The sequence below is a fragment of the Hyperolius riggenbachi genome, chromosome 2 (assembly GCF_040937935.1).
Source record: "Hyperolius riggenbachi isolate aHypRig1 chromosome 2, aHypRig1.pri, whole genome shotgun sequence".
NCBI classification, from domain to species: domain Eukaryota; kingdom Metazoa; phylum Chordata; class Amphibia; order Anura; family Hyperoliidae; genus Hyperolius; species Hyperolius riggenbachi.
The window spans coordinates 128,379,776-128,405,804 of record NC_090647.1 but is presented as its reverse complement, the minus strand read 5'-3'; the positions used below and the strand labels follow the sequence as shown (position 1 = coordinate 128,405,804).

The 26,029-nt window shown below is 44.0% G+C and overlaps 1 protein-coding gene across 1 annotated transcript in view; it reads right to left on the bottom strand.

The window, feature by feature from the left end:
- The window catches only part of TFCP2 (transcription factor CP2), a 122,224-nt gene that overhangs the window by 59,896 nt on the left and 36,299 nt on the right, over positions 1-26,029 (bottom strand). The window contains exon 2 of the mRNA XM_068267392.1: positions 5,242-5,393. Within this exon, the coding sequence (XP_068123493.1) occupies positions 5,242-5,393 (152 nt within the window). The remainder of the gene's footprint in view (positions 1-5,241; positions 5,394-26,029) is intronic.

Genomic DNA, 26,029 nt, shown 5'->3' with positions numbered 1-26,029 from the left:
TTCAGCTTAAAACAACAATAAATACAACACACCAGTGCATTCTAATACTTGCCACCATAATCACAGCAGCAATCTGAAGTACACTGGAAGAAGTGACTAGTAACACCAATAGCTTTCAGTATGTGTATCATGAGGGTGAGTAGCTTGAGCACTGCGTGGGGGAAGGGGTTATAATTCACAAACACTGGAATTCATGCTTACACAATCACTTTCAAACCAGGCACCCAAGAGAGAAAAGAATGTGACCGTTCTTGACTGTGATAAAGTGCACAGAAAACATTTCACAAATATCTAACATCTGTGCAGGCAAGACTGACTGAGCCAAGATAGATTCAATAACCCAGTATCAAGGCAGAGAAAAATTAGTGACCAACACATATTTTTTCCTGAGGATTAAAAAGACCAAATATGAGTAACCTTTGCCAGGAGATGAAAGTACAGCACTCTTGGAGATTACCCTTCTATAGCTAAGAAATTGGCTTAAAAAATATATTCTGACTAGGAAAATGTTGTGTAAGTGACAGAGTCCCCATAACAAAAAATAAATAAATAAAAAATAAATGGTTCAACACACTGACACTAAAGCGAAAAATACCAAAACAGGATTATAATGAATTATATGTGTATTACAGATAATTAATACAACACTAATAAAGTAAAAAGTGTCATTTTTATTTTCAGCTACAGTTTTTTTTTTGTTTTTTTTACAACATTGCATCATTCTCTAATATTTAAAGTTTACATACTACACTCTGCATTTTAAACTATGAAAGAGCAAAGCTAATTACCCTTTGAACCTCTTTGCAGTAAAGCCTTATCTCAAGTTGTCTTTCATAGTTTCTGTGATTTATAAGTGCTTCAGAAAATGGCATTGCACTGACTAAAGGATTTTAGTCAGTGCAAGGACACTGCACAGGGCAGAAGGAAAACAGAACTGTGCCCTGTATGTATATAGAGAGTTTAGCCTGTCAAATTCCTCCTCATTTGTCTCTAATCACAAGTTGTAATTTGATCTCTCCTGTGTCACCTGACTGCCATGGCAGATAAGCTCATTTGAAAGCACAAGATGTTAACAATACAGCCATTTGGTTCCCAACTGCTTCTGATCTAAGTGCTTCTGCCTTCCTGTTACTGATTTTTGCCTGGATTTTGACTCTCTAGCTGCCACCTAAGACTGATAGCAAAGGGAATAAAGTCAGAAAGGAATCACGCTTCCACTGCCATGATTGTAATGCCGCTCTCGGTGCCATTCCCGGTTTCAAAATATACCACACGCGGGAGGTGTATTAGGTACATACTGTGTAATCTGCTGCCTTTGTACAGTTTCGCTATTTTTTCAGTTTATTGATAAATGTAATTATTTCAACAATGTTGTGTTCCAGTCTTATTTATATGCAGGATATCTACCAGGCCTTTATTCTGATATATTTTGGCAAGTTATGACTTAATTGGAGGCCTAAAATTCTTGAAAAAAAATGTACATCTTTTAGACCCATAAATCCAGACAGAAATGCACCGCAAGGGAGGTTAACAACAAACAAAAAAAAAAAAAAACAGGTACAAATAAGCTCATGTAGCTACAATGCTGTCCTGTCGATTCCTGGAAAAGACATAACCAATAAGTGTAACTTTGTCTGTCTTGGTGTAGCACCAGGACAGCACCCCTGACAAGTTACATAGAACATCTAAATTAGCACACCTATGTTTTATTTCACTAATGTATTTTTGCTGGATCAAGTAACTCCTCTGTATCGGTTAGATTGTGGCTACAGATTCCTGCTCAGAATGTTTAGACAGCTTTCTGAGTGTGTCTTAATGGTTACAGGAAGCTGCTGGTTTTATAAATGGTATACCAAGGAAATAGTTTTGGCATAACCATCTAGATATGGTCGCTTTTGAGGCTTGCATTTCCATAACTTTCCCTGAAAAAAAATATAGCAGTAACGCATTGGATTTCCTCCAAGTACCTGCGGTCTCTATGTAAATAGATCTTCTGAACTCTATGAACAGTTGCATAAACACAGCAAATCTCTAGCGATCAGTGGAAAGCTAAATGATCTTTATGCAACGATGCAATTTCCCATCACATCGTCGGGTTGAATCGATAATTTACAACATGTCCGAACTGCTCCTGATCAATAACAGATTCGATTTTCAGAACAGTATTTCACAAAAATCGATCGTGAGCAGATAAGACACTACGGAAATTAGCTTTTCAACCCATTGATCTGGAGGAGAATTGCATCGTGTGTATCTAGCATTCGAGAAATATGGAAGCATCTAATCTAAGGGACAGTCTTCTAAAATAATAAAGTATATGTTATTTAACATTCCAGCTGCTGGATTACTACCTTGAGAGATACATATACTCACGCGAGGTCAACAAACGAATTGTTCCAAACCAGCAGAGTTCTATCTAAAGTGTGTACGTACAAGAGGTTTTTCTGCAAGGGGCTCAAGGCAGTTCTCTTGGTCTATCCATAGCAGGGGTGCCCATTGCGATTTACCAGATCGCGAAGGACTACTGGGTAGGTGGTGGTTGGACATTTTAAAATAGTGCGCTGGACGCTGGCTGTGCAGCGCCAGTGTACCATGTAATTGTGCTGCTTTACTGCGGGTGACTGCCTGATGTGTAGCGCCGAGGGGAGCATGGGCACAGAACAGTAACGGATGTCTAAGAGGGAGAAGATAGACGCAGCATGTGCTCTGCGCCCGCATCCCCCGCCCCCCTTCTGGGGCAACCTATACCTGGCTAGCTATACTAAGGGCACCTATGCCTGACTACTTATACGGGGGGCACCTATGCTTGGCTACCTATACTGGTGGCACCTACGCCTGGCTGCCTATACTGGGAGTGCTTTGATTGGGGGGAGGGGGTGGGGGTCTTTCCAATTATGCTGAATTGGGAAGGGGGGATATGCAAAGTTTAGCATTTTGGCATCTCTCTCAGGTTCGGCAGTCTTCAAAGTAGCTCTTGAGCCAAAAAAGTGTGGGTGCCCCTGATCTATAGATACCTACTCAAGGCTCTGAAGAAACTTAACTGTGTTCTACTAAAATTCTCTACACGAAGATACAGAGCCGAGGTTTGATTCTTAAAAACAACATTTGAGGCCTTTCTTGAAAGCAACTTGAATAAACTATGGTTGAGAATGCATCGTTAAAAAACACTCTTTATAAGCACAAATGAATTATACATACCTTCCTATGGATCCTTCTAATTACAATCTTTCGACTGCAACAAAAGATGTGAGACATCTAGGTGAAAAATAAGCACTTATGTAGGCCCGGTTCACATTACATAAAGCATACCGGATCCGGTACAGCGGATGTGGTCTCTGCTTCACTGGATCCGGATAGCTTGGTGCACGCTGGCAAACTGATCCGTGAAAATGGATCTGATCACCGATGGATCGGATCAGTTTTCACTCAGTTTGCCAGGAGGGTGTCACATGACACATCTTGTAGTCACATGACGCGGAAGATGACAGATGCCTGAAACCCTCTCTACTGCCTGCTTCAATAGACCATTCGGTATGCGTTAACCCTCTCTCACCCACCCGGCTGCTGCACCCTCCCTCACCCACTCAGGTTCGCGTCCCCACATTACCCCACGCCCCGTGGATGCCCTCTGAACGGTCTGTGTGAAGAAATGTTCCATTCCCCATTGCCCCCAATGAAGGGGCTTTTTCTTCCGTTGGTACTGCAGCAAATTTGCGGTCCGCCCAGTGGAACATCCAGAACGGATCAGTACGAACGGACCCATGTGAATGGTTCCATTGGTTAACATTAGATCCGTTCCATTTGTTCATTTATGTTCCTCTCCTGTTCCACATAACGCCAAGTCCATTGACACAACACTCTGTAGCAAATTACAAAAATCTAAATTTACTTATACGTAGGCTTGGCATACTGACTCTTATTGTATAGATATACTAGGCCTAAGGCCCATTTAAAAAAGTGCGCTAGGCTCTGGCCACAACTCTCGCACTGGCTCTCCTCGAAAAAGCAGTGCACGGTGGTGCACATGCCGCCTGGCCCAGTCTTTTTTTTATCGAGCGAGAGCAGCATCATGTCCCCAGCTCTGTGCACTGCGTCCCTGTTGCCCTAGCAACCACAGGGACGCGCACAGAGCTGTCTGAACTGCATGCACATGTGCAGATGGTTTTCAGCACAGACACAGCGACATGGGACACAGACACAGGGATATTATTATATAGGATTGCTACTATTACCAGGACCGCAATTATATTTTATATCTTTTACTTTTGGCTGCATTTCAATGTACCTGCATAGTGTTGATCTTACAGATCATTTAAATATATATATCCCCCATTGTACAGCTCTGACAGCCATTTCTATTTTTACTACTCAGCAGTATGGCTTAGCCCTAGAGGAAGCATTCATTGGTGCAAGGCAACATGCGTTCCCTGAGCCAATAAATGCCCGTTTATGAATGATCACTGTTTTGCCAGTCCTTTCTTTTCCCTCATTTTATGTCTCTTTTGGCCACTTTAGGATTGGCTTCATGTGTTGAATGGACATCTAGAAAACATACCGAATAGGCACATTTTCTTTGTTTTGCTACACAAGTAGCAAAACAAAGAAAATGTTGAACTCGATGGACGTATGTCTTTTCTCAACCCAAATAACTATGTAACTATGTAAGTGGGAACAGAGCCCAACTGTAGCCAGAAATTGTTCTTTTCATGCTCAACACTGGGGACAATTTCCACCACTTCCTGTCTCTGACTCCAAGGATTCTAATCTGTACTCCTGTTGTCATGGCCTCAATGAAAACCTTAGAGCATCTTCCTCTTTCCTAATCCACTGCACAGGAAGTGAAGAAAATTCCAACTGTGACAATAGCACTGGTACAATTCCAAAATGAGTTGTAGCCCTTTCCCGCTGCATTCAAAACAACAATAAAATAAAAAAATGGCTTTGAACAAAATTAAAAATGCAACATGTAAAGTTGTAAAATAAAATCTAAATACGAACAGCATGAGGCTGATCTGAGTTGCCCATCTAAACTTGTTTAAACAAGCGGTTGTAAACGAAAATTAAAGGTAATAAAATTGGTGCAGCCCACTTGTTAAATATAAGCATTGTTTTATATATAATTTGAATATTTACTCTCCAACTGAGGGGGCACTACACTCTAGTCACATTAGTTACCACCCTGCACAGCATGAACTGTGGAAAGTTTTATTAAGTTATGGTTTTCTCCAGAATCCTCCTCACCTTGATTGAGATAAGTGAGAGTCTCTTCGTGAAGCTTCACAGCAGGAGAGGTAGCTGTACACAGCACATACTGAAAAGGTAAAATCTTATTCTCATTGTCAGGAGGCAGACTGGACTCTTCTTGCTTGAAGATAGGAAGGGCGAGAACATCACTAAACAAGAAAAAAAAATTACATAAGAAAGGTAAATACAATGTAGTCACAGAGAAACAGAGACTGGCATACTGTAACTAGACACTACTCGTGTGTAGCAGAACTCATGGAAAACCAAGCGATAAGTTTGAGATGGTGTTAGACCTGTATGGGTTTGAAGCCCGCTGGACTCAGCTGGAGAGGCTAGCAAGAACCGCCTCGAAGATACATCCTGTGGGTGGGTGGACCAAATGACGCTACCTATACTATAGTACCTGCCTATACTGAGCGATACCTGTACCTAGGTAGCCTAAACAGGACACCTGTACCTACCTGCTTATACTGGGAGACACCTGTACCTACCTATCTAGCCTATACAGGGGGACACCTGTACCTAGGTAGCCTATACAGGTGGACACCTGTACCTACCTAGCCTATACTGGGCGACACCTGTACCTACCTAGCCTATACTGGGCGACACCTGTACCTACCTAGCCTATACTGGGCGACACCTGTACCTACCTAGCCTATACTGGGCGACACCTGTACCTTCCTAGCCTATACTGGGTGACACCTGTACCTTCCTAGCCTATACTGGGCGACACCTGTACCTACCTAGTCTATACTGAGCAACACCTGTACCTACCTAGCCTATACAGGGGGACACCTGTACCTACCTGCCTATACTGAGCGACACCTGTACCTACCTAGCATAAACTGAGCGATACCTGTTCCTACCTAGCCTATATTGGGTGATACCTGTACCTACCTTGCCTATACTGAGCGACACCTGTACCTTGCAAGGCTATACAGGAGGCATCTAGACCTGGCTACTTACTCACAATAATCTGTGGCGGATTCCCAAGACAGATGAGCACCGTGCGGTTGGCGACACAGGACAGGAAATTGATATATACACACACTGGAGTACATTTTTACACTGGGGAGGGGGGAGGTGGCAAGGAAACAGGCACGACCGATTACTGAGCCATTTCATCTTGAAATTTATCGGGAATCAGCCAGTAGAGAATGGGCAGCCCACCGATCTCTATCTAATCAGATGTGATTACAGAAAGATTTGTCTCTTGGTCGAATCTGCCCATCATCTCTGGATGTATGGCCACCTTTACATTTGTATAAGTGCAGGTTGAGCAGCTACAGCTTGGAAGAATATTTATCTGAGATTTTGGGGAGTCCTTTTGAAATTTAGTTTAGATTTTGTGTTTCAAGCTTTTATTAAACTCAAAATGTATACTAGACCCTTGCTTGACACATTTTGTTAAGTTACAGGAAAAAAGGTTATGAAAACTCATTTAACCACTTTTTGCACAGAAATCCAGCAAAAACTGAATGCCAGGGAGGTTAAAAGGAAATAAATATAGCAGCCTCCATATGCCTCTCGCTTCAAATTACCCGAGGCCCCTTGGACATTTGCGTGCTGTGCCCGCCACAAGGGCCATGCAAGTCTATGGAGACTTGCACAAAATGAAGCAATGCGCCTAAAGTATCCAAACCACCACAATGCCGACACAAAGGCTGCAGCGCGTTGCCGCATTATCTGATCATACTGCACAGATTATGCAGCAATACACATCAATGGGCGATGCAGCAAGTGTGCATGACAAGAGCATGGTGCGAAGCAGCATGCATGCGCAGACCAATGGGAATCCCAGCAACGTACTTCCTGCCCAGCTGGGATTATGTCACTAGTCAGGGGGTGGGCCTATGCATATGACTGTCACTGCACCATGGCAGGGTTATTTGAAGGCTCATTTCTGTGGTGCTTGCATCGTAAATAGGTGTGCAACTAGCCTGAAAGGAAATCTGAGCTAGGAGGAATATAGAGTACATACAAATTTTATTTTAATAAAGGGGGAATTATCTGGCAGTCATGCCAATTTACCGGCTTCAGTAATGGTGCCATTCCTTGTCTGTACTGGCATTATGCCCATTTCTGCAGTAAAGCAGCGAGATTGTACATGGACACCTGGGTGACTGATGTTCCTTGGACTTAGATCAGTAATTTGAGGCAAACATACAATAGCAGGTCAGAGCAACTTAATCTTTATACAGTACTGATATAAATAAATATACTTCTACTTCTATATCAGTTCACACAACTGAGAAGATGCTCTGTCTCCTATTGTATGCCCCGGGGAAAATGTTCAGGATTGTAATCTAGAGGATGGCTGCCAAGAATCGTACACACAAGTAGTCATTTGTGGTGCTGATTTGGTGTAGTGTAAAAAATGGGCAGCTGTCACAGGCATCTCTCTCCAGGGAGGCGAATCTCTTCTAAAAACTTGTTTATTGCGTTGTCGACATAGTATTTGGCATTGTGTTTCAGAGATTTCACGCTGGCAACTGCATCGTAGTTCAGGAAATCAGGTTGGAAAATGGAACGCCAGCAGAAAACAGCAAATTTCCCAACAGCTGTCCATGTGAATGAGAGGTTAGTCAATCCCAAGGTAGCAGAGGCACAGTCACAAAAGTGTGTCATTTTTTTACAGGGAATAACCTTATATCAAAAACCTTATATCACACCATTGGTGCAAAGTCAGATTGTAATTCACTGTCAATATAAATTATGCTCCCTTTCAGTTGGAAGTCTTAAAGTGTACCAGAGACGAAGAAAAAAAAATTCACATACCCGGGGCTTTCTCCAGCCGCCTCAGCCTCCTAAATCTGCGCGGGCGCAGAAAGCTCCCAGCAATGGGAGCGGGGCGGACATGTGCAGTAAGCCCCAACTGGCCAAGTTACCGGGACCCCGTATCAAAGATCCAGGAGGTGGAGGACGGTGCCGAGGGAGCGATCAGGCCGGAGGAAGTCCCAGGTAAGTATGAATAATAAAGTGAGAATTTTCAAGTATAATATAGGCACTTTAATGCTTTGTTTAAATGATAGACTTACCCAATAAAAACTCACTTTCTGCCTATGGAAGCAGCTCCACACTCAGGGCTACAGTACAACTCTGGAATGCACCTGCACTGATCAAAAAAGACGGACGCATGCGATATTCCTTTAGCTAGCAGGAAACCTGGGCTATGCATATGGCTATCTTTGCAACCAACGTAACAAATTTAAAATAGCTGTACTTAGGTGCTTTATCTCATAGAAGATCAGGATGTGTGAAAGCATACTCAGTATGTCAGTTGCCTTAGCTAAAGCTGAAGGTAAATACTCCATTCTCCTCCTCCTCGACCTTTCAGCAGCTTTTGACACAGTAGATCCCCCTACTCCTCCAGTCCATGGGCATTCACGATCTCGCCCTGACCTGGCTTTCATCCTACCTCTCCTACCGCTCCTTCACAACCGCCTTAAATGAGTCCTCGTCCATCTACCAACCACCTCTCGGTGGGAGTCCCCCAAGGCTAGGTCCTTGGCCCCCTACTGTTCACCCTATACACATCCTGCATTGGCAAGGTTATCTCCTCCATGGGTTTTAATTATCATCTGTATGCAGATGATACCCAGATCTACAATCCCACACCCGTGACATATCCACCACTACCATGGACAAGGTCTCCTCCTGTCTATCAGCCATCTCCTCCTGGATGTCCGCTAGGTTCCTGAAACTAAATCTAGACAAAACAGAATTTATTATCTTCCCACCCCGGCCATCCATGAACCTCCCAGATGTGCATGTAATTGTTAACCACACTACCATTCGCCCTACCTCTCAAACCCGCTGTCTGGGTGTCACCCTGGACTCCGCACTCTCCTTCACTCCCCACATCCAAAACCTCAAAGTCCTGCAAATTCCACCTTCGGAACATCTGTAAGATTCGCCCTTTCCTGACTTCTGCCACCACCAAACTCCTCATCCATGCCCTCATAATTTCCCACCTCGACTACTGCAATGCCCTTCTGTCCGGTCTCCCTATGACCCGAATAGCCCCACTGCAGTCCATCATGAATGCGGCAGACAGAATTATCCACTGCTCCCATCGCTCCATCACGGCGGATCCCCTCCTTGAATCCCTCCACTGGCTTCCTATCCAGTCCAGAATCAGATTCAAGATACTGCGTCTAACCTACAAATCTGTCCACACAACCTGTCCAATCTACATTTCCGATCTTACTCAGAGGTACACACCTAGCCGCTCACTCCGCTCTTCCAATGAACTTCGCCTAACTGCCCCCCGCACGCCTACAGGACTTCTCAAGAGCTGCTCCAACACTATGGAACTCCCTACCGCCACCCATCAGGGCAGCCCCCTCCTTCAACATCTTCAAGAAAACCCTCAAAACTCACCTTTTCACTCTGTCCTACAACCCCTCACAAGTGCTCTAAACCCACAGCTGAACTCTGGTCCCCTACCTCTCCCACTAGATTGTAAGCCTTTGGGCAGGGTACTCCTCCGTGTCCTACCTGTTCATGCGCCTCCATTACTGTGAACCCATGCTATGTGTTTGAGTGAACCTAACTAGCCTAATCTCCATGTTCCCCTCCAGTGACTAAGCATTACCTTGTACTGTGCTGCATGATCTGGTCTTTCTTGTATTCCTGTATTGTCATTTTGCTCTATGTCACCCCTAAATCTAAATATTGTCTGTAACCTAAACTAATGTCCATCGCTGCGTAATATGTTGGGGCTTTATAAATACAATAAATAAATAATAAATAAAAGATGAATCGCTAGATTTCTTTCCTGATAAACTGCTCTAAAAAAAATGTTGAAACTGAAAGCCCCAATATCACTATATCTATAATAAGCTCTTAGAAGCTGTTTCCACCACCTTCTCTAGTGTGAACAATGAGAAGCTTCTTCTAGGCAGAGCCAAGACAGATTAAAGGACACCCAAAGCGAAAATAGACTAATGAAATAAATTATTGTATCTTTCTTCATTCTCCTAAATTACTTAAGATATTCCAGTTTTATTTTGTGTTTAAATCTACTTTAAGTTTTAACTGCTTTATTGTTTTTGCCTAATGACACATTCATTGAAGTATGTCAGAGCTAAAATCTATGAACTATTGACCTGTTTATCTCTTTCCTGCTCTCAAAAGCCATTTCCTATGAAAGTTTTTGAAAGTTGGAATTTCTTATCAGTGAGGGTCAAACTGTCCTGTGAGTCAGGACTGAGTCAGCCACTTACATACCAGATATTTAACTCTTTCAGACAGAGAAAGATAGAAAAAAAAAAAAAAAAAGGAAAAAAAAAAAAAAAAAAAAAGGAAAAAAAAAAAAAAAAGGGGTACACAGCATAGTTATTTGTGTGCTAGGCACTATACATACACGTTTATCTCATGTCACCCCAGGTATCCTCACTTCCAGCACGAGTGCAACGATGCCCGTCTATCCACTTCTCCTGCAGGCTCTAATGCACAGCACACTTTCTGTATGTCATGTGACAGAGGAACCAGGAAGTATGCCCTACAGCAAGAGCCAGCAGATGGCGATAGAGGACGGACATCTTTTGACTCATGCGGAAGGTATGTCCAACGCTGCAGGCCGCACGGGACGGGACTTGGGGGAAGTTTGAAGCCGCTTCTTCAAACTTCCCCATGTGGAAATGACGTCATCACAGAAATCGCCTTTGACGATTCCGAAAATTGGGATCGTAGCAATTGCGATTTCAGTTTAAATTTGTTTTATCATTCAGGCCTAGTGTGTATGCACCTTTGCAGTTTTCAACAACTTATCATACAAGCTGATAATGAATTCTCTTTACCTGACCCATTCAAATTGACAATATGTCACTGACCCATGGGCTAGAAACATGTTCTGTTTCTATGGAGGTGGTCTGCGGGTGCACGAAGAAGCAGCGCAGAGCTGATGGGGAGAGTAGAAATACAATGCCCTTGACCAAGACTATCCAACAGGCTGATTGTTCGCTGACGCATAAAGGGCTACTGCAGAACTGCTAGAATCTCGACAGTAGCCCCTCCAATCAGCCACCTCAGTTGAAACCATATAGCGTGTGTACAAGGCATCCTCTCTCAACATACAGAAAAGCTAAGCTCTTCCCCTGGAAGGAATTAAAGGAAAAAAGTGAGAGGAATGTAGAAGCTTTTGACTTTAGTTATTTTTGGGTCACACACCCCTATAGCCAAGCATGCAGCCAGTGGGGACAGTCTCATCTACACAATGCTGTCTTGTAATTATCTGCTCTGCTGTCTGCACAGGCAGGCAGCTTTTTGACTATTTTTTTAGGTCTGATTGCTGCAGGTCCCTGGAAAAGAGACCTGTCTTCTTCCTGCAAGTTTCAGAGTTGCTGTGCTGGTGAGGGATTTGCATCCACTTGTCATGCAAATTGCTTAGCTGCTTCCTTTGAAGGCTTGCAGTATAAATACCATTTCCTCCCAGAATTCCCTGCTGGTCATAAAGGTTTGGACTTCCCTTGAGTTTCAGCCCCTTTGCTGATTGTTTGCAAATATTCCAGTGTAGTTAATTATTGGGGAGGGCATCTTGCATTTTCTATAGTGCAGTCAGGCTTTGTATTATTTGTACTGTCCTGTGCTGTTTTGTCTGGTCCCTGTGATTGTATTGTCGCCTGCGGCGGCTGGCAGTAAATAGTTTGGTCTCGTTCCTAGATCGCATTCGCCCTGGCGGTAGATCTCCTTTGTCTGTCTTGGAGTATAACCTTAGCTGCGGTTCCTACTAGTTACTCCTTTAGTCTGTCTTGTCCAGCACGAACGCTGTTGTCTGGTGGGAGGCAACCAATTAGCAAGCGTTCGCGTTTTGTCTTTCGTCATTGTTAGGTTCATGTGTTAGGGTTGGTGCGTTTTGTCACTGTTGCACTTTTTGTGCGGTGACCGTACAGTTAACGCGCTTGTCTCTGTTGCGCATATCGTGCGGGGACCGCGTTTAGGTAGTTTGTTATTTTCTTTGACGTTCAGATTGTGGTTCTTTGCTGTGTCTTCCCTACTCAGTCACGCTCTGTCTTATTCAGTCTTGTGTCTCTATTAGCAATCGCTTTCTCACTTTGGTTTTCGCTGTTGTATGTCAACCGTCGCCGGGTGGCGACTGGATTGGTGGACATACATACATTCTGTCTCTGTGCTCACTCTCTCTCTAGGGGCTATCTTGCCCTGTATTGCTTCACCTCGTACAATTTCCTGCTGGCATCTGTGGCAGTGCAGAGGGTTTATTCCTCTGCACTCCACAGCTCCACCTGCCGGTGGGAATTCCTCTCTACAGGTGCATTGCACCAAATCTGGGTTCTGTTATTTAAACGTTTGTGGAGGATTTCTGCAGTGTCAGCGCCCATCTTGGGCGCTGACCACGGAGATAATTCTCCATTCGTTACATGTGAGGGATTGTGCCTATTCTTGCCAAGCCTAAAGGTCTATCCTAGGTTACACATCACTGGAAGGGCAGCAAAATATAGATATAAGAAGTGTTTCTTATGCTGATTCCAGAATATCCTGATTTTTTTTTTCCTGCTGTGAGTCATTATGGGTATTCTATAAGCGATATATCCACATTAATAAGCAGCTTTACTAGGTAACAGCAGGAGCTGAAATCTTGCATGACTAGCCAAAGCAATAAGCAGAAGAAGTGAGGAGATCAACTAGAAGGCTGATTCTTTATTAAACAAGCTTCTCTGTGTTTTAATATACACAATGCAAAAGCTTATGCTGAAATCTACTGCATACATTTAAAAAAAGTAAGGTCAAGAGGTCCACTCTATACTGCAGCAAAGCAAAAACACATGGATTATCCTCCATAGCTACTGGAAAATATTATTGTAGTAACACCTGGATGCTCTTCCTACAAAGCATGGGCCCTTCAGCCATTGCCAACATAGGTATATAACGATTACCAATATGTCCTAGAGCTTTCTACTACAAAGGTTTGCAAGCATTAAATTAACCAATTAGATTTAAAATTAGTATTTCTCAAGCCTGTTCTCAAATTCCACCCACAGTGCATGCTTTATAGACATCCAGACAAGTACTTGTGTAACACCAATTACCTCAACTGTGCATGTGGCTTGTTGCCAACCAAATGTTCTGTTAGTGAAACCTAAAGACAGCTTACGTAACATGTATTGGAAGGAATACCTAGGCTGCCAATGCAAATCACCTTTCAGTAAATGCCAACTTCCTAGCTATTATACTGATCTTTGATCTCAACTCTTTCAGGCTATATGCATGCAAGATAAACACTAAATACAATCTTTTAGGATATCTTCAGGTGACAGTTTATTTGCATTCACTGTATAGATATGCTGCTCAACTCTATACTGAGCTGCTTATTCTGTCCTATGGAGATATGAGAAACAGTCCCACTCCTGGGCTCACTGCTAGACAGAAATGCCATGCAAAAAAAATCTGGCTTACAGGCAATTTGTATGCAGCATGGAAATGGGACAATGAAAATGAACAGGAATGTGAGTAGATGAGGAAACCTTGACATATAGGTGTAGGCTAAATCAGGGGCAAGGAAAAGAACACGGCCTTATGTGTGTGGATTTTTCTTTGGAAAGGGGGTGGACAAAACCTCTTCCAAATACTTTTAGGGTCACGTTGCCTGTGTTTTGGGGGGAAACTCAAGCAGTCTTTGCTATGCACGGTTACAAATAGCTCCGCACACATCCTGTCAAGGCCACAGCCATTTTTCACCTCCTATTCTGGTCCAGCCCCTCGGTCAAACTTGAGAACACCATGTGGCCCTCGAGTCAAAAAGTTTGACCATCCCTGGGCTAAACAGTAATAAGAACCAATATAGTGTCATAAGTGATATTAGCTGATCATTTACAGCATACATGACTGAATAGTGTAATGTAATAGTGTGGCTCTGACACAGAGGGCCAGATTTATCAAAGCATTACCGACAGTTTTTTCTTCTAAAATTGTTCTAACCAGCAGAAGAAAAGTTCTGCATGAAAGTAAGAAACTTCCCAAAGCCTATGTAATAGCGGCAGTTTAGCATGGATTTCTTGAGCTGCACTACAGTTAAGAAAAGTGCAAATCCATTCCTTAACCGGTTCAGCACCGCAGTGCCGAAAATATCATGCATCCGAGCAATGTTCACCTCCCATTCATTCGCCTATAACTTTATTGCTACTTATCACAATGAATTGATCTATATCTTGAAGATTAAGAAATGTGTGTGTCTATCGGCGATCTAACGCCCGATCGCGCGCACCAGCCGGCGGCAGCAGCGCCTATCTGGGCGAGGAAGCTCGTCCAGATAGGCCGAACTGGTTAAGGGCCTTTTTCCACTAGCCTGCGATTTGCTTCTGATCGCAAATCGCAAGGTACATTAACCTAATGGAAACTGCAGCAGCAATTTCCATTAGTGCGATCCGATTGCGATGCGATTTTGGTCAAAGCACAATCGTCGTCCTGCCGCGTTTTGTATGCGATTGAGCTGGACTGTAATGAGTATAGTAGCTCAATCGCATTCGCATGGTGGAAATTGAAACGCGATTGCAATCGGAATCGCGATTGCATTTCAGAGTGGAAAAGAGCCCTAGCTGCTGCAGATTAAGAAGTGCTCATTAGCAGTTCTACAGTGCAGGCTAGATGTGATCTGTTAAGGGCTCCTCCCCCTCACTCAGAGCCTGCAGACAGCAGGTGTGTTGGTTACCTCAGCAACAGCAATTCCCCTCACACACTGCACTGCCTGAGAGACCTTCCTAGCTCCTATTCCTTACAGTTTAAGAAGGAATCTGCACTATCTAGTGATTTCTTAGGATGTCTGAGACTGTTCTGCATGGATTTCTAAAAACCTACTAATATTTTGTCTCAGACACTCTTGATAAATCTGGCCCTAGACAATCTGGGTAAGAGTCTCGGATCTTCCTGTTCAGTAAGCCACCACCTATCCAAGCAAGAAGTCCTTGGGCTAGCCTCCCTAACACTGCTGCTGCCTACTGAGCGCACCCTTGTGGCTGCAGCTCAAGCATTTGAGTCCGACAGGAGAAAAGCACATTATAAATATTACTTGTCTCGTCTTGTTCAGGGTCTAGAACTTAAAGTATAATACTAGGTACACACAATGAAATTTTCAGACAGATTTACTGTTAGGCCTCTTGTACACTACATGTGATTCCGATTTTTTTTATACGTCTAATTTTGGATTCCGATTAAAAATCTTAGCAGCATGTTTTTTTTAATTGGAATCCAAAATCAGATCAGAACAAAAAAAAAAACTATATCGGAATCGTATGTAGTGTACAAGTGGCCTTAGAGCGACTTTTTCTAACATGTCCAGTCTGCTTTCCGATCAATTTTCCGTCGACTTCTATGGAAAATCTATTGGAAATGTTGGAAATAGTAGGTCTGACAGTAAATCTATGGTGACAATATATTATTTGGAAATAAAAGGTGTATTTTTCTGTTGTGTTTTGTTTTTTTTACCCTGATCTCACGTGCGCGGGAACGCACGTGCACACAGAGGAGCGTGCACATGCACAGTGGCAGCAGTGCTGCTTAACTTATAAAAATGTCCTGGAGCCGTTAAGAGGCTCCCAGCAGGACGTTTTAATACGTCTGTTTGTCTTTAAGTGGTTAAAGTATAACTGTGAAAGGGATATGGAGGCTGACTTATTTCCTTTTAAATCGGACCTGAACTCAGAACTTGCTCTAAAAAAAAAAAAAAAAAAAAAGATACACAACCGCATAACCACCTTTAGGGCCTGTTTCCACTAGAGCGAATTTGCATGCGTTTTCTGCATGCAGATTCGCATAACAAATATAAATCAATGGGCCTGTTTCCACAGAAATTCTGTACAGAGCCATCAGAATTCGCACACCGCAAGGTTAGCGTGCGATTCTTGCCTGTAATGTAATTAATGGATAAACGCATGCATTTTCGTTATGCAAATATATTTCATGTGAATTTGCGTATGTTTTCGCTTACAATCAATGTAAAAGCACACAGGCACTGGCAGTTAAATTTGCAGACTTACAGATGCAAACTTTAACGCGTTTTCGCGTTAAAATTCACATAGGAATTCACATCCGCATGCAAATTTGTTTTCGCATTTTCTTCAATGGAATCGCACCGCACTAGTGGAAATGGGCCCTTAAAGAGACACTGAAGCGAAAAAAAAATGATGATATTATGATTTGTATGTGTAGTACAGCTAAGAAAAAAAAAACATTAAGATGAGATACATCAGTCTAATTGTTTCCAGTGCAGGAAGAGTTGAGAAACTCCAGTTGTTATCTCTATGCAAAAAAGCTATTAAGCAGGCCATACACTGGCCCGATTTGCGCCCGTTTCGACAGCAGATTCGATCACTGGGATCGAATCTGCTGCCAATCGTTCACGCTACACGCCGAATTTCGATCCATTTCGTCCGATCCCGTCGATCGTGCCGTGCGGAAAATAACCGTCGATCGCCCGCGGGTAAAGAGCGCATCGCTAGCGGCGTTCGAGTGCCCGACGACCGACGCAATAGAGCCCGCATACATTACCTGCTCCGCCGGCGCGACTGCAGTCTCCCAGGCACCGCTGCTCTGTCTGCGCTCTGGTCTCCAGGTCCGGCATGCCTCACTTCTTCTAGCCCGGCAGTAGAGCGCCCTCTACTGTTTAAACTTCCTGCCGGGCTAGAAGAAGTGAGGCATGCCGGACCTGGAGACCAGAGCGCAGACAGAGCAGCGGTGACCGGGGGACTGTAGTCGCGCCGGCGGAGCAGGTAATGTATGCGGGCGGGCGGGGGCAGCAGCAGCAGCAGCACCACAACAGATTGTGAACGGTTTCAGGCTGAAATCGGTTCACAATCTGTTTGCTGTAAAGGTGGCCATACGATCCCTCTCTGATCAGATTCGATCAGAGAGGGATCTATCTGTTGGTCGAATCTGATGGCAAATCGACCAGTGTATGGCCACCTTTAAGCTCTCCGACCAACTTGGTCGTGGAGAGGGCTGTTATCTGACTTTTATTATCTGAACTGTAATTGAACTGTTTACTTTTCCTCTAGCAGAGAAGAGTTTATTACTTCACAGACTGCTCTGAAAGACTCATTTTGAATGCTGAGTGTTGTGTAATCTGGACATATTATAGGGTGATGCAATGTTAGAAAAAACACTATATACCTGAAAGACCACTTTACTTACGGTAAAGTCTTTTCCAGTAGTCATGAGGACAGCACCCCTGGATGAGACTTGTCTCCCTCCCCACTGTGGACAGGAAACTGTTAAAAGAAGAATTTGCATAAGCAATAGGCAGCCACATATAAGATACTACACCTGCCACAGTACCTCAGTTAATAAAAAGATGACACGGACATTTAATGATGCTTACACAAACTTATTTCTCTTTCCTACCCAAATAAGGGCGGGTTGCAGGGGTGCTGTCCTCATGACTACTGGAAAAGACTTTACCGTAAGTAAAGTGGTCTTTCCCAGAACGTCATTTCGGACAGCACCCCTGGATGAGACGATATACAAGAGTTAAAACCTTAGGGTGGGACCACAGCTTGCAAAACTTTCCTTCTGAAGGATAAACCTGAAGACAGATACATTAAGGCGATAGTGCTTTACAAACGTATTGTGACTTGACCAGGTCGCAGCTCTGCAAATCTGATCTATAGAGGCCCCTGCCCTCTCTGTCCAAGAAGTCGAAATTCCTCTTGTGGAATGAGCCATGATAGAATTGAATTGCTCCCCCTGTGTCTGATATGCTAATGAAATAGCCCAAACAAATGTATAATCTGTGTAGGATTTAATTAAGGAAGATTTCTCCCAATTAATGATCCAACCTAGATCTTGTAGTAAGACTATTGTCGTAACAATCTGATCTCTTACCGTATTGGGAGATGTCCCCCAAAACAGAAAAATTAAGGTAACCCAAAATGTTAACCTTTCTCTGTCTAAGTGTAGCCAGAACCCCAGACATTACCTTCATAAACAACCCTGGAGCTGAGGATAATCCGAAGGGCAAAGCATTCAACTGATACATTCTTACCACTTCCTCCATCTGGATGGCAAACCCTAAGCATTATTCAGAAGTCAGATGTATCGGTAATTGAAGATACGCATCTTTTCAGTGTAGGAAGGCTAGGAAATCGTCCTTCTGTAAGAGATGAATAATAGATCAAATCCATCCTGAATTTTCTGTATTTTACCTTCTGGTTTAGACTCTTTAAATTTAGTATGAACTGATAATTTCCCTGTAGCTCCTTTACTAGAAAAAACACAGGGCAATAGAATCCCTGTCCTCTGACATTTCGGTACTTCTCGAATTACCCTTTTTTTCTAAACAGGGAAAGGACTTCCAATTGTAGGGCTGAAAACTTTATTTGGTCCTGCAAGCGGGGAGTAATGCAAAAGTTCTGAAAAGGAGGCTGGCTGAACTCTATTCTGTATCCCTCCAAAAACCACCTTAAAGAGAACCCGAGGTGGGAATTACTTTTACTATTGGGGCACAGAGGCTGGTTGTGCGCACTAAGACCAGCCTCTGTTGCCCCATCGTGTGTCTCCATGTCCCCCCTGCTCGCCGCTATACCCCCCGCATTGCTGGCGACACGCAGCGTGTCGCCAGCTCAATGTTTACCTTTCGCTGTCAGTCAGCGCTGCTCCCCTGCCTCCTCCGCATCGGCGCACCCGCCCGTGTCCCTTCCCTCCCGCTGATAGGAGGGAAGTGACGCGGCGGGTGGCGCCGATGCGGAGGAGGCGGGGGAGCGGCGCTGACTGACAGCGAAAGGTAAACATTGAGCTGGCGACACAGCCAGCAATGCGGGGGGTATAGCGGCGAGCAGGGGGGACATGGAGGCACACGATGGGGCAACAGAGGCTGGTCTTAGTGCGCACAACCAGCCTCTGTGCCCCAATAGTAAAAGTAATTCCCACCTCGGGTTCTCTTTAAGGGCTCTTTCCCACTAAGACGTTGCGTTAGATGCGACGCTAAGGTTACATAACGTGCCCCCAACGCAACGCATGTGAGCTTTGAAGTTGGATGCTATTTAGAGCCACGTTATGCGTCTCCTGATGGGTCTGTGATGCGTACTTTTTGACGCATACTATCGGACGAAAACGGCGCATGCGGCAAAAGACTGTGGAGAGCACGTGATCGGAAAACTCCGCATCACGTGGTCCTGCCAGCCAATAAACGGCCGCTCCAGGAAGTTAACACTGCAGTGCATATTAATTAGTCATGTGGCTGGCCACAACAGTGGACTCTCCCCTCCTCTCCTGCAAGAAAAAACAAAAAACACACATTATTGAGCATATGCAAACAGTCTAATGCGGCTAAAACCGTGTATAACGCACAGCATGATGCACTTTCTTTAAACGTCCAGCGTTAGAGTGTAACACAACGTGGGCACTGTGAACAGCCCATTGATTTTTCATTACTGTGAGCTGGGCTGCGTTACAAGCTGCTCTAACCTGCGCCTGTAACGTCCCACTGTGAAAGAAGCCTAAATAACCAATATTTTGTGCACTGTAGTTGCCATGTTTTGAAATTTGCAATTCTCCATCTCACTGGAATGCTAGCGTCATTGCTTATCTGACTTCTTGGTAAAAGTGAAGTTGGACTTAGGGCCGGTTCACATTACAAACGCGGACGGCCACGCATGCGGAACGCAACGCGTACGAACGCACGCCATCCGCGTTTGCATGCGTTGCGTGGCTGATCCCATCACTGAAAAGTGAATGGGACAGCCGCGCGTTTTTGCTAAATCTGCGTGCAGCATGCGTTCCCGGACCGCACAGGTCCGGAACGCATGCAGTGTGAACAGACAGTGCACTCTATGCACTGTCTGATGTCGTGCGTGTTGGCCTTCTGCACGCGTTTCCAAAACGCAGCTGGAAACCTGTGCAGTCTGAACAGGCCCTTAGGCTTCTGTGACTTGTAGAGAGCCCATCTCCTGCCCTTAGAGGACTAGGGATCTGACTTATTCTTAGAAGGAGGGACGAAAGGACCGTTTACTTTGAAAAGGTCCTTTCTTAAAGGAATACTATCGATACCCAAGTGTTCTAAAATGACAATGTACAAATAATGTCTAAGTTGCTGTGTAAACATTTTCATACTTTTCATGTTAAATATCAGAGGCAAAAGCTGTAATATACTGAGGGTAGGATTAGCTATATTGGGACAAATCAATTGCAGGAGGGGTGTCTACTTCAATGCACAGCCAGAGTTGCATATCGGACTACAGAAAGCAAATATCAAACAAACTCTGAAAGCAAAAAACAGTATGAAAAGCTGTAACAATTAGTTACATTTCCTGTGCTCTCTACAGACACTTCAGTCCGAAACAGGACACAGAAGTTGCAGCTGTTCTCTCGGTCACACACAGTTACACAGAGTTATCTGATCAAGTGTGAGGGGAATTTCCCCTCTCCTCATGGCTCAGAGTCAGTTTTGTCAGTAAAGTTTGAAAGCATTTTGATAACAGTAAACAAAGAGGTTGCTACTAAAATGTATACACCAGTACCTAGCAACACTTCCCAAACAATTCCTGTGTCAATTGAAAATATGTGAATCGATAGAATTCCTTTAACAGGAATACTTTTTTTTTTTTTTTTTTTAATGTGTGTCTGCCGTTCTGTCTAGAGGGTTGTCTAACTGACTCAAACAGCAGACCCCCTTCACAAGGTACACCACATAACTTGATTTTGAAGAATTGTCATTATTCCAAGTTTTTACCCCTACACCTCTTCTGGCTGAATTAACTAATGCCGTAGTTCTGGCCATAAGTTTAACCATATCATCTGAAGCGTCCACTAGATAATTGGAAGCATTCCAAACTTTAGGGAAATCATTCAAAATTTCCCAGAAATCCTCAAAAAAGTAGGTCAGTTTTGTTTGATACCCTTGAAAAATATGGATCTAATTTAGGCGGGGTTCCCCAAAACCCTGATCTTCAGGAGAAAAACATTTAGACAATGATCTGGGCCAAAAAAAAAACTTTTCCTAGATTATCCCACTCCTTAATCCTAATCTTAAGAGTAGCATGGACTGGAATAAGCCGAGAATGAGGATCCGCCAAACTCTCATACATTTGATCCAAAGGTGTCAAAGATTTCTGCTCAGACTTAATACCTATTAGTAAGTCTTTCATTAATTCAGGAAAAAAACATTGCGGTTAGGGCTCTTTTCCACTATGAAATGCGATCGCAACCGCATTTGCGATCCCAATCGCACTTCAATTTCCACTATGCGATTGCGCTACTATACTTATAGTACAGCTCAATTGCATACAATGCAGGAGGATGACGATTGTGCTTTGTCCAAATCGCATCGCAATCAGATTGCACTAATGGAAATTGCTGCTGCAGTTTCTATTAGTTTAACGTACCTCGTGATCAGAATCAAATCGTAACTCGCAGAGTAATGAAAAAAAGGCCCTTAGTCAGTTTTACTCAAATCTTCCTCCTAGTTTGATACATTTTCTCTGTGCAGAGAGAGTTACTATAAAGGAGGCAGCCCCAGCATTCCTTTACATGGGCATTTTTGTTTAAATTGCCTCTCCTTGCCCTGAATCTGTCTAGTTCTTTTAAACAATCTATTTAATTGCTGCAGCTTAGAAGAACTTCAAGAATGTTACACATGCAGGCTTTCTGATGTGAAATGTATCTGAAAACAGGTACCCAAGGGGTTAAAAACACAGCCTGGGTATTCTGGGATGCAGTTTGTTCTGCTCTCACTGCAGCTGCCTGGGAGGTCTGTCTCTCCATTAGCTTGCCTGTTATGGCTGGCTTGTCGCCTTCTCTAAACAGCCAGGGTTTCTCTGCTCACATTTGCCAGTTTTAATTTTTATGAATTAACCTTCAGTGACCTGTGTTGTGATAATCTCCGCACAAGGCGGTAATTTCCCGCACCTGCTCAGGAATTATAGATTTTCATGCGGACACAGGTTTTATGAATGCACACTTTGCTAAATGGTGAGTAAAGTCAGCTGTTTTGAGCATTACCGCTTGCGGGAATGCTCTATGAATAGAGGCCTATGTCTCTTGGAAGCAGGAGGCATAGTTGGAGGTGCAGACAACATAGGAGATGATGGATTAGCTATAACAGGTAGATAAGCCATAGCAGTACTAGTCCCAGGCCCATCTGAAGCAGCTGAGGCGGTAGAAGCAATAGCAGAATCTTTAATTTCCTATTGCTGTGGACCTTCTCTGTACAATACTGGCACAATTTCCATTCAGAGTTGCCAATCCATGCTGACTGGACTGAGTAGAAGATTTTTCAGACTTTTCAACCTTCTCAGTCTTATGTCTTTTGGGGTATAAAACATAATAAACGATAGCCAGCCATTAGACAAATCCCTCTATACATAACATACATCCAGCCAAGCAGAAGAAACATAATCACATCTACTTGCCAGAGAGGGATCCTGGGCAGATTCAGCAGATTGTGCAGGAGCTGACCCAGAGGCGTCCTCCATGATCCCAGCCACAAACCAGAGTGCATCATGGACTCTACAAACTTATACCTGTGCTGCTGATTTGATGCAGCTGATCCAATTATGCATGCGGCCCCTGCCGGCTAAGCATATGCTTAATCAGCTTCTTACCTTAAGGAATCAGCTGTATGCCGATTCCTAATCACCGCCGCGGCCCCTGCCGCCCGGCTCAGACTTCAGATCACGCGGGACGCCAGCGCGTGACTACCTCCGGTTCAACCGGAAGTGAACTCTCTCCAATGCACGCACCTGCGCGCATAAAGTTGCTGCCTCCAATGGAGAAGCCTCCTCCACGCTGCAGGGCTCCGACTGTTCACTGAACAGTGCTGCTTGGAGCCCTGGAAAACGCTGCCCCTGCCGCCTGACATGGATGGCACTCCTGGAGACCTCTCCCATGCATCCCGTCCGGGACAGGAAACTAAACTGAGGTACTGTGGCAGGTGTAGTATCTTATATGTGGCTGCCTATTGCTTATGCAAATTCTTCTTTTAACAGTTTCCTGTCCACAGTGGGGAGGGAGACAAGTCTCATCCAGGGGTGCTGTCCGAAATGACGTTCTGGGAAAATAAAAATATGAGAATATTTTCTTTGCTGCTAATCTTCTAGTAATTATTCATAGTACACAACCAATTCATTATATCATATATTTTTTTTTCGCTTCAGTGTCTCTTTAAAGAACATGTCTGATGAAATTAAAAAAAAAAAAAAAATCTAACTTAACCGGGGCGTCATCCTGCCCCTGGCAGCCAATATGTCCCTCGACGCAACTTTTGGTGTCCTGGGATCCCCTCCGCTGGAGATGTCGAACCGGCCAGGTGGGCATCGCCTGAATGAGCCCGTCACCAGTGCCTGTGCAGAACGCTGCTCCCGGCCACTGGAGCACAACTACAAGCAGCGCGGCTGCATGCTCTTGCAGATGCAGAAGATGCTAACCTGGCAAGGTCAGCATCGCCAACGGAAGGGATCCCGGGACACCAAAGCTGTGGCGAGGTAACAGGACAGCTGGATGAAGCCCGGGGTAAGTAGAGTTTTTATATTTTATTTTTAACAAACATTTCTTTGTTACAGCTGATACAAATCTTAAAATAAATCTGCAGTTTCTACTTTGATTCATGATAGCAGACATTGTTAACATCCCGTGCTTTTAAATGAGCTTATCTGATATCTTTGCCATGGCAGTCATGTGAGACAGATTAAATTACAACTTGTGATTAGTCACAAATGAGGGGAAATTAGAAAGGCGAAACTCTAAATACTTACAGGGTGCATTTCTCTAGGTTTTCCTTCTGTCCTGTGCAAGAGTTCATGCAAACTTTAAATATATAGTGTCCCTAATGCTGGGAATACACGTGTCGATCCGGCGGCCGACTAGCCGCCGGATTGACCCCAGCCGTGTCCGCGCGGATCGATTGCAGCTCGTCCCCGCTGGCACTTCCTAATCAGCACTCAATTCCCTGCCATTGTCTGCCGGCGGGGACCGAGTGGGCGGGAGTCGATCGGCTTGATCGGTCCAGCTGAATATTATCAGCTGGCCGATACACGTACAGAAACGTACCGTGTATCCCCAGCATTACACAGCCTTTCAAATGAAAACCATATCTAGCACTACACTTGTGCATGCTTGCATTGCCATTGCATAGCAGACAATGCGGAACCCTCATCTAAAGAAGACAAATCTTGCCATTTAGCTGATAAAGCAGACTGCTTCTCAGGCAACTTTCATCTATAGTCAATGTTTATGTAAAGCAGTCTGAATTTGGATTACTTGGCTCTGGAAAAGAAAGCTTTGCATTCCATGATATACATACTACTATCCAGCCTAGGTCTGGACAGATCTATCACACAGGCAAGCAGAATGAAAGCTGATGTGTAGTAATAGAGTTGTCCTAGAAAATAAGGACTGTATGAACTCTTGCACTCTATGAACTGTATAAAATTACAAACTTTCTCCAAAACAGACATCCTAAAGTGAAGCTCTAGACATCCAGCAATTACAGGAAATTACAAGCTGTATCAGCTCACAGATTCTAACGTGCTCCTCAGACAGATGGATGTGTGGAGTGGTGTATGTTTTCTCTTAGGGGTAGGGATGAGCAAGAAAGCGATTGCAAAAAAGCCAGAGCATCCACATGTGGAGTGCAGGAGGCGAGAGCGGAAAATGCAGGGTTAACTAAGTCCACCTGCATTCTGCCATGTTTGCATACACATCTGCATTCAGAGCAGGAAGTTTGGGCTCTGACTGCAGTACACCAATGGAACACACCAGAATGCAGGTGGAAGCCAGGTGAGTTAACCTCACATTACCCGCTCTCACTTTTTGTGAGAGCATTCTCTCTCATCCCTGCTTAGGAATGCATGGGGTTGGTTTGGCATGTCCACTGCCATCTGCTCCGGGAAGCATCTTCCAAAAGGCCTACCATAAACCGGCCCTTACAGCTAAAAGTCCAACTCCATCCAATACTTTACGTTTTGGATTAAGTGGAAAATAAACTCATAACTTGAGTCTTAATTGCTCTCAGGGTTCATGTTGAAAAGAAATCTTCCAAGAAAATGGTTGATCAGTGGGAAAAAACAAAACAAAAAAAAAACAATCCACCAACATGACCCATTTTGCTTTATCCCTACCACACCTATCCTCACTACTACAAGCCTGAGTGTTGAAGCCTGCAGTGTGTGCACCCTCCCCCCCCCCCCCCTTTACACCACAAACAACACATTTTCATTATAACTTTCAGGTCACATTCACAGTGGCGTGTTGTGGAGTTGCATTATATAATGTCTTATAACGCAGATTAAAGCACTGCAATGCTAATCCTATGGGACGTTCACAGTGCAACGTTAATGTTGCGTTGAAAAATGTTGCGTTATGGTAACTCACTGCTTGCAGTGCATTACCTCAACGCAAACACGTTGCGACTAACGTCACATTAAAACACAACGTCCCACTGTGAATATGCCCTTAATTCTCAATGAAAGCTTGCTATGAAGACCAATGCCACAATACAGTTCTTGTTTAGAGAATTTGCTCCATGCTGTGTACAAATGCGCTTTTGCACACAATTTTACAGACATCACATCTGAATTTAACTTGGGAGATACCTGGACAGGTTTTTGTTTCTTGCCTGAGAGGGTAACATCTGAAGTGAGAGGGAAATGGAGGCTGTCTTAGGCCCAGTGCACACCAAAATACTCTAGCAGATCTGCAAAACACTAGAGGTTTTTGAAGAAAATTTCAGAGCGATTCTAGGCATGTTTAGAGACGTTTTCTAAACATGCCTAGCGTTTTTTGCAGGACTGTGGAGTCGGTACAAAGACCTTCCAACTCAGTTTATGAAACCACGACT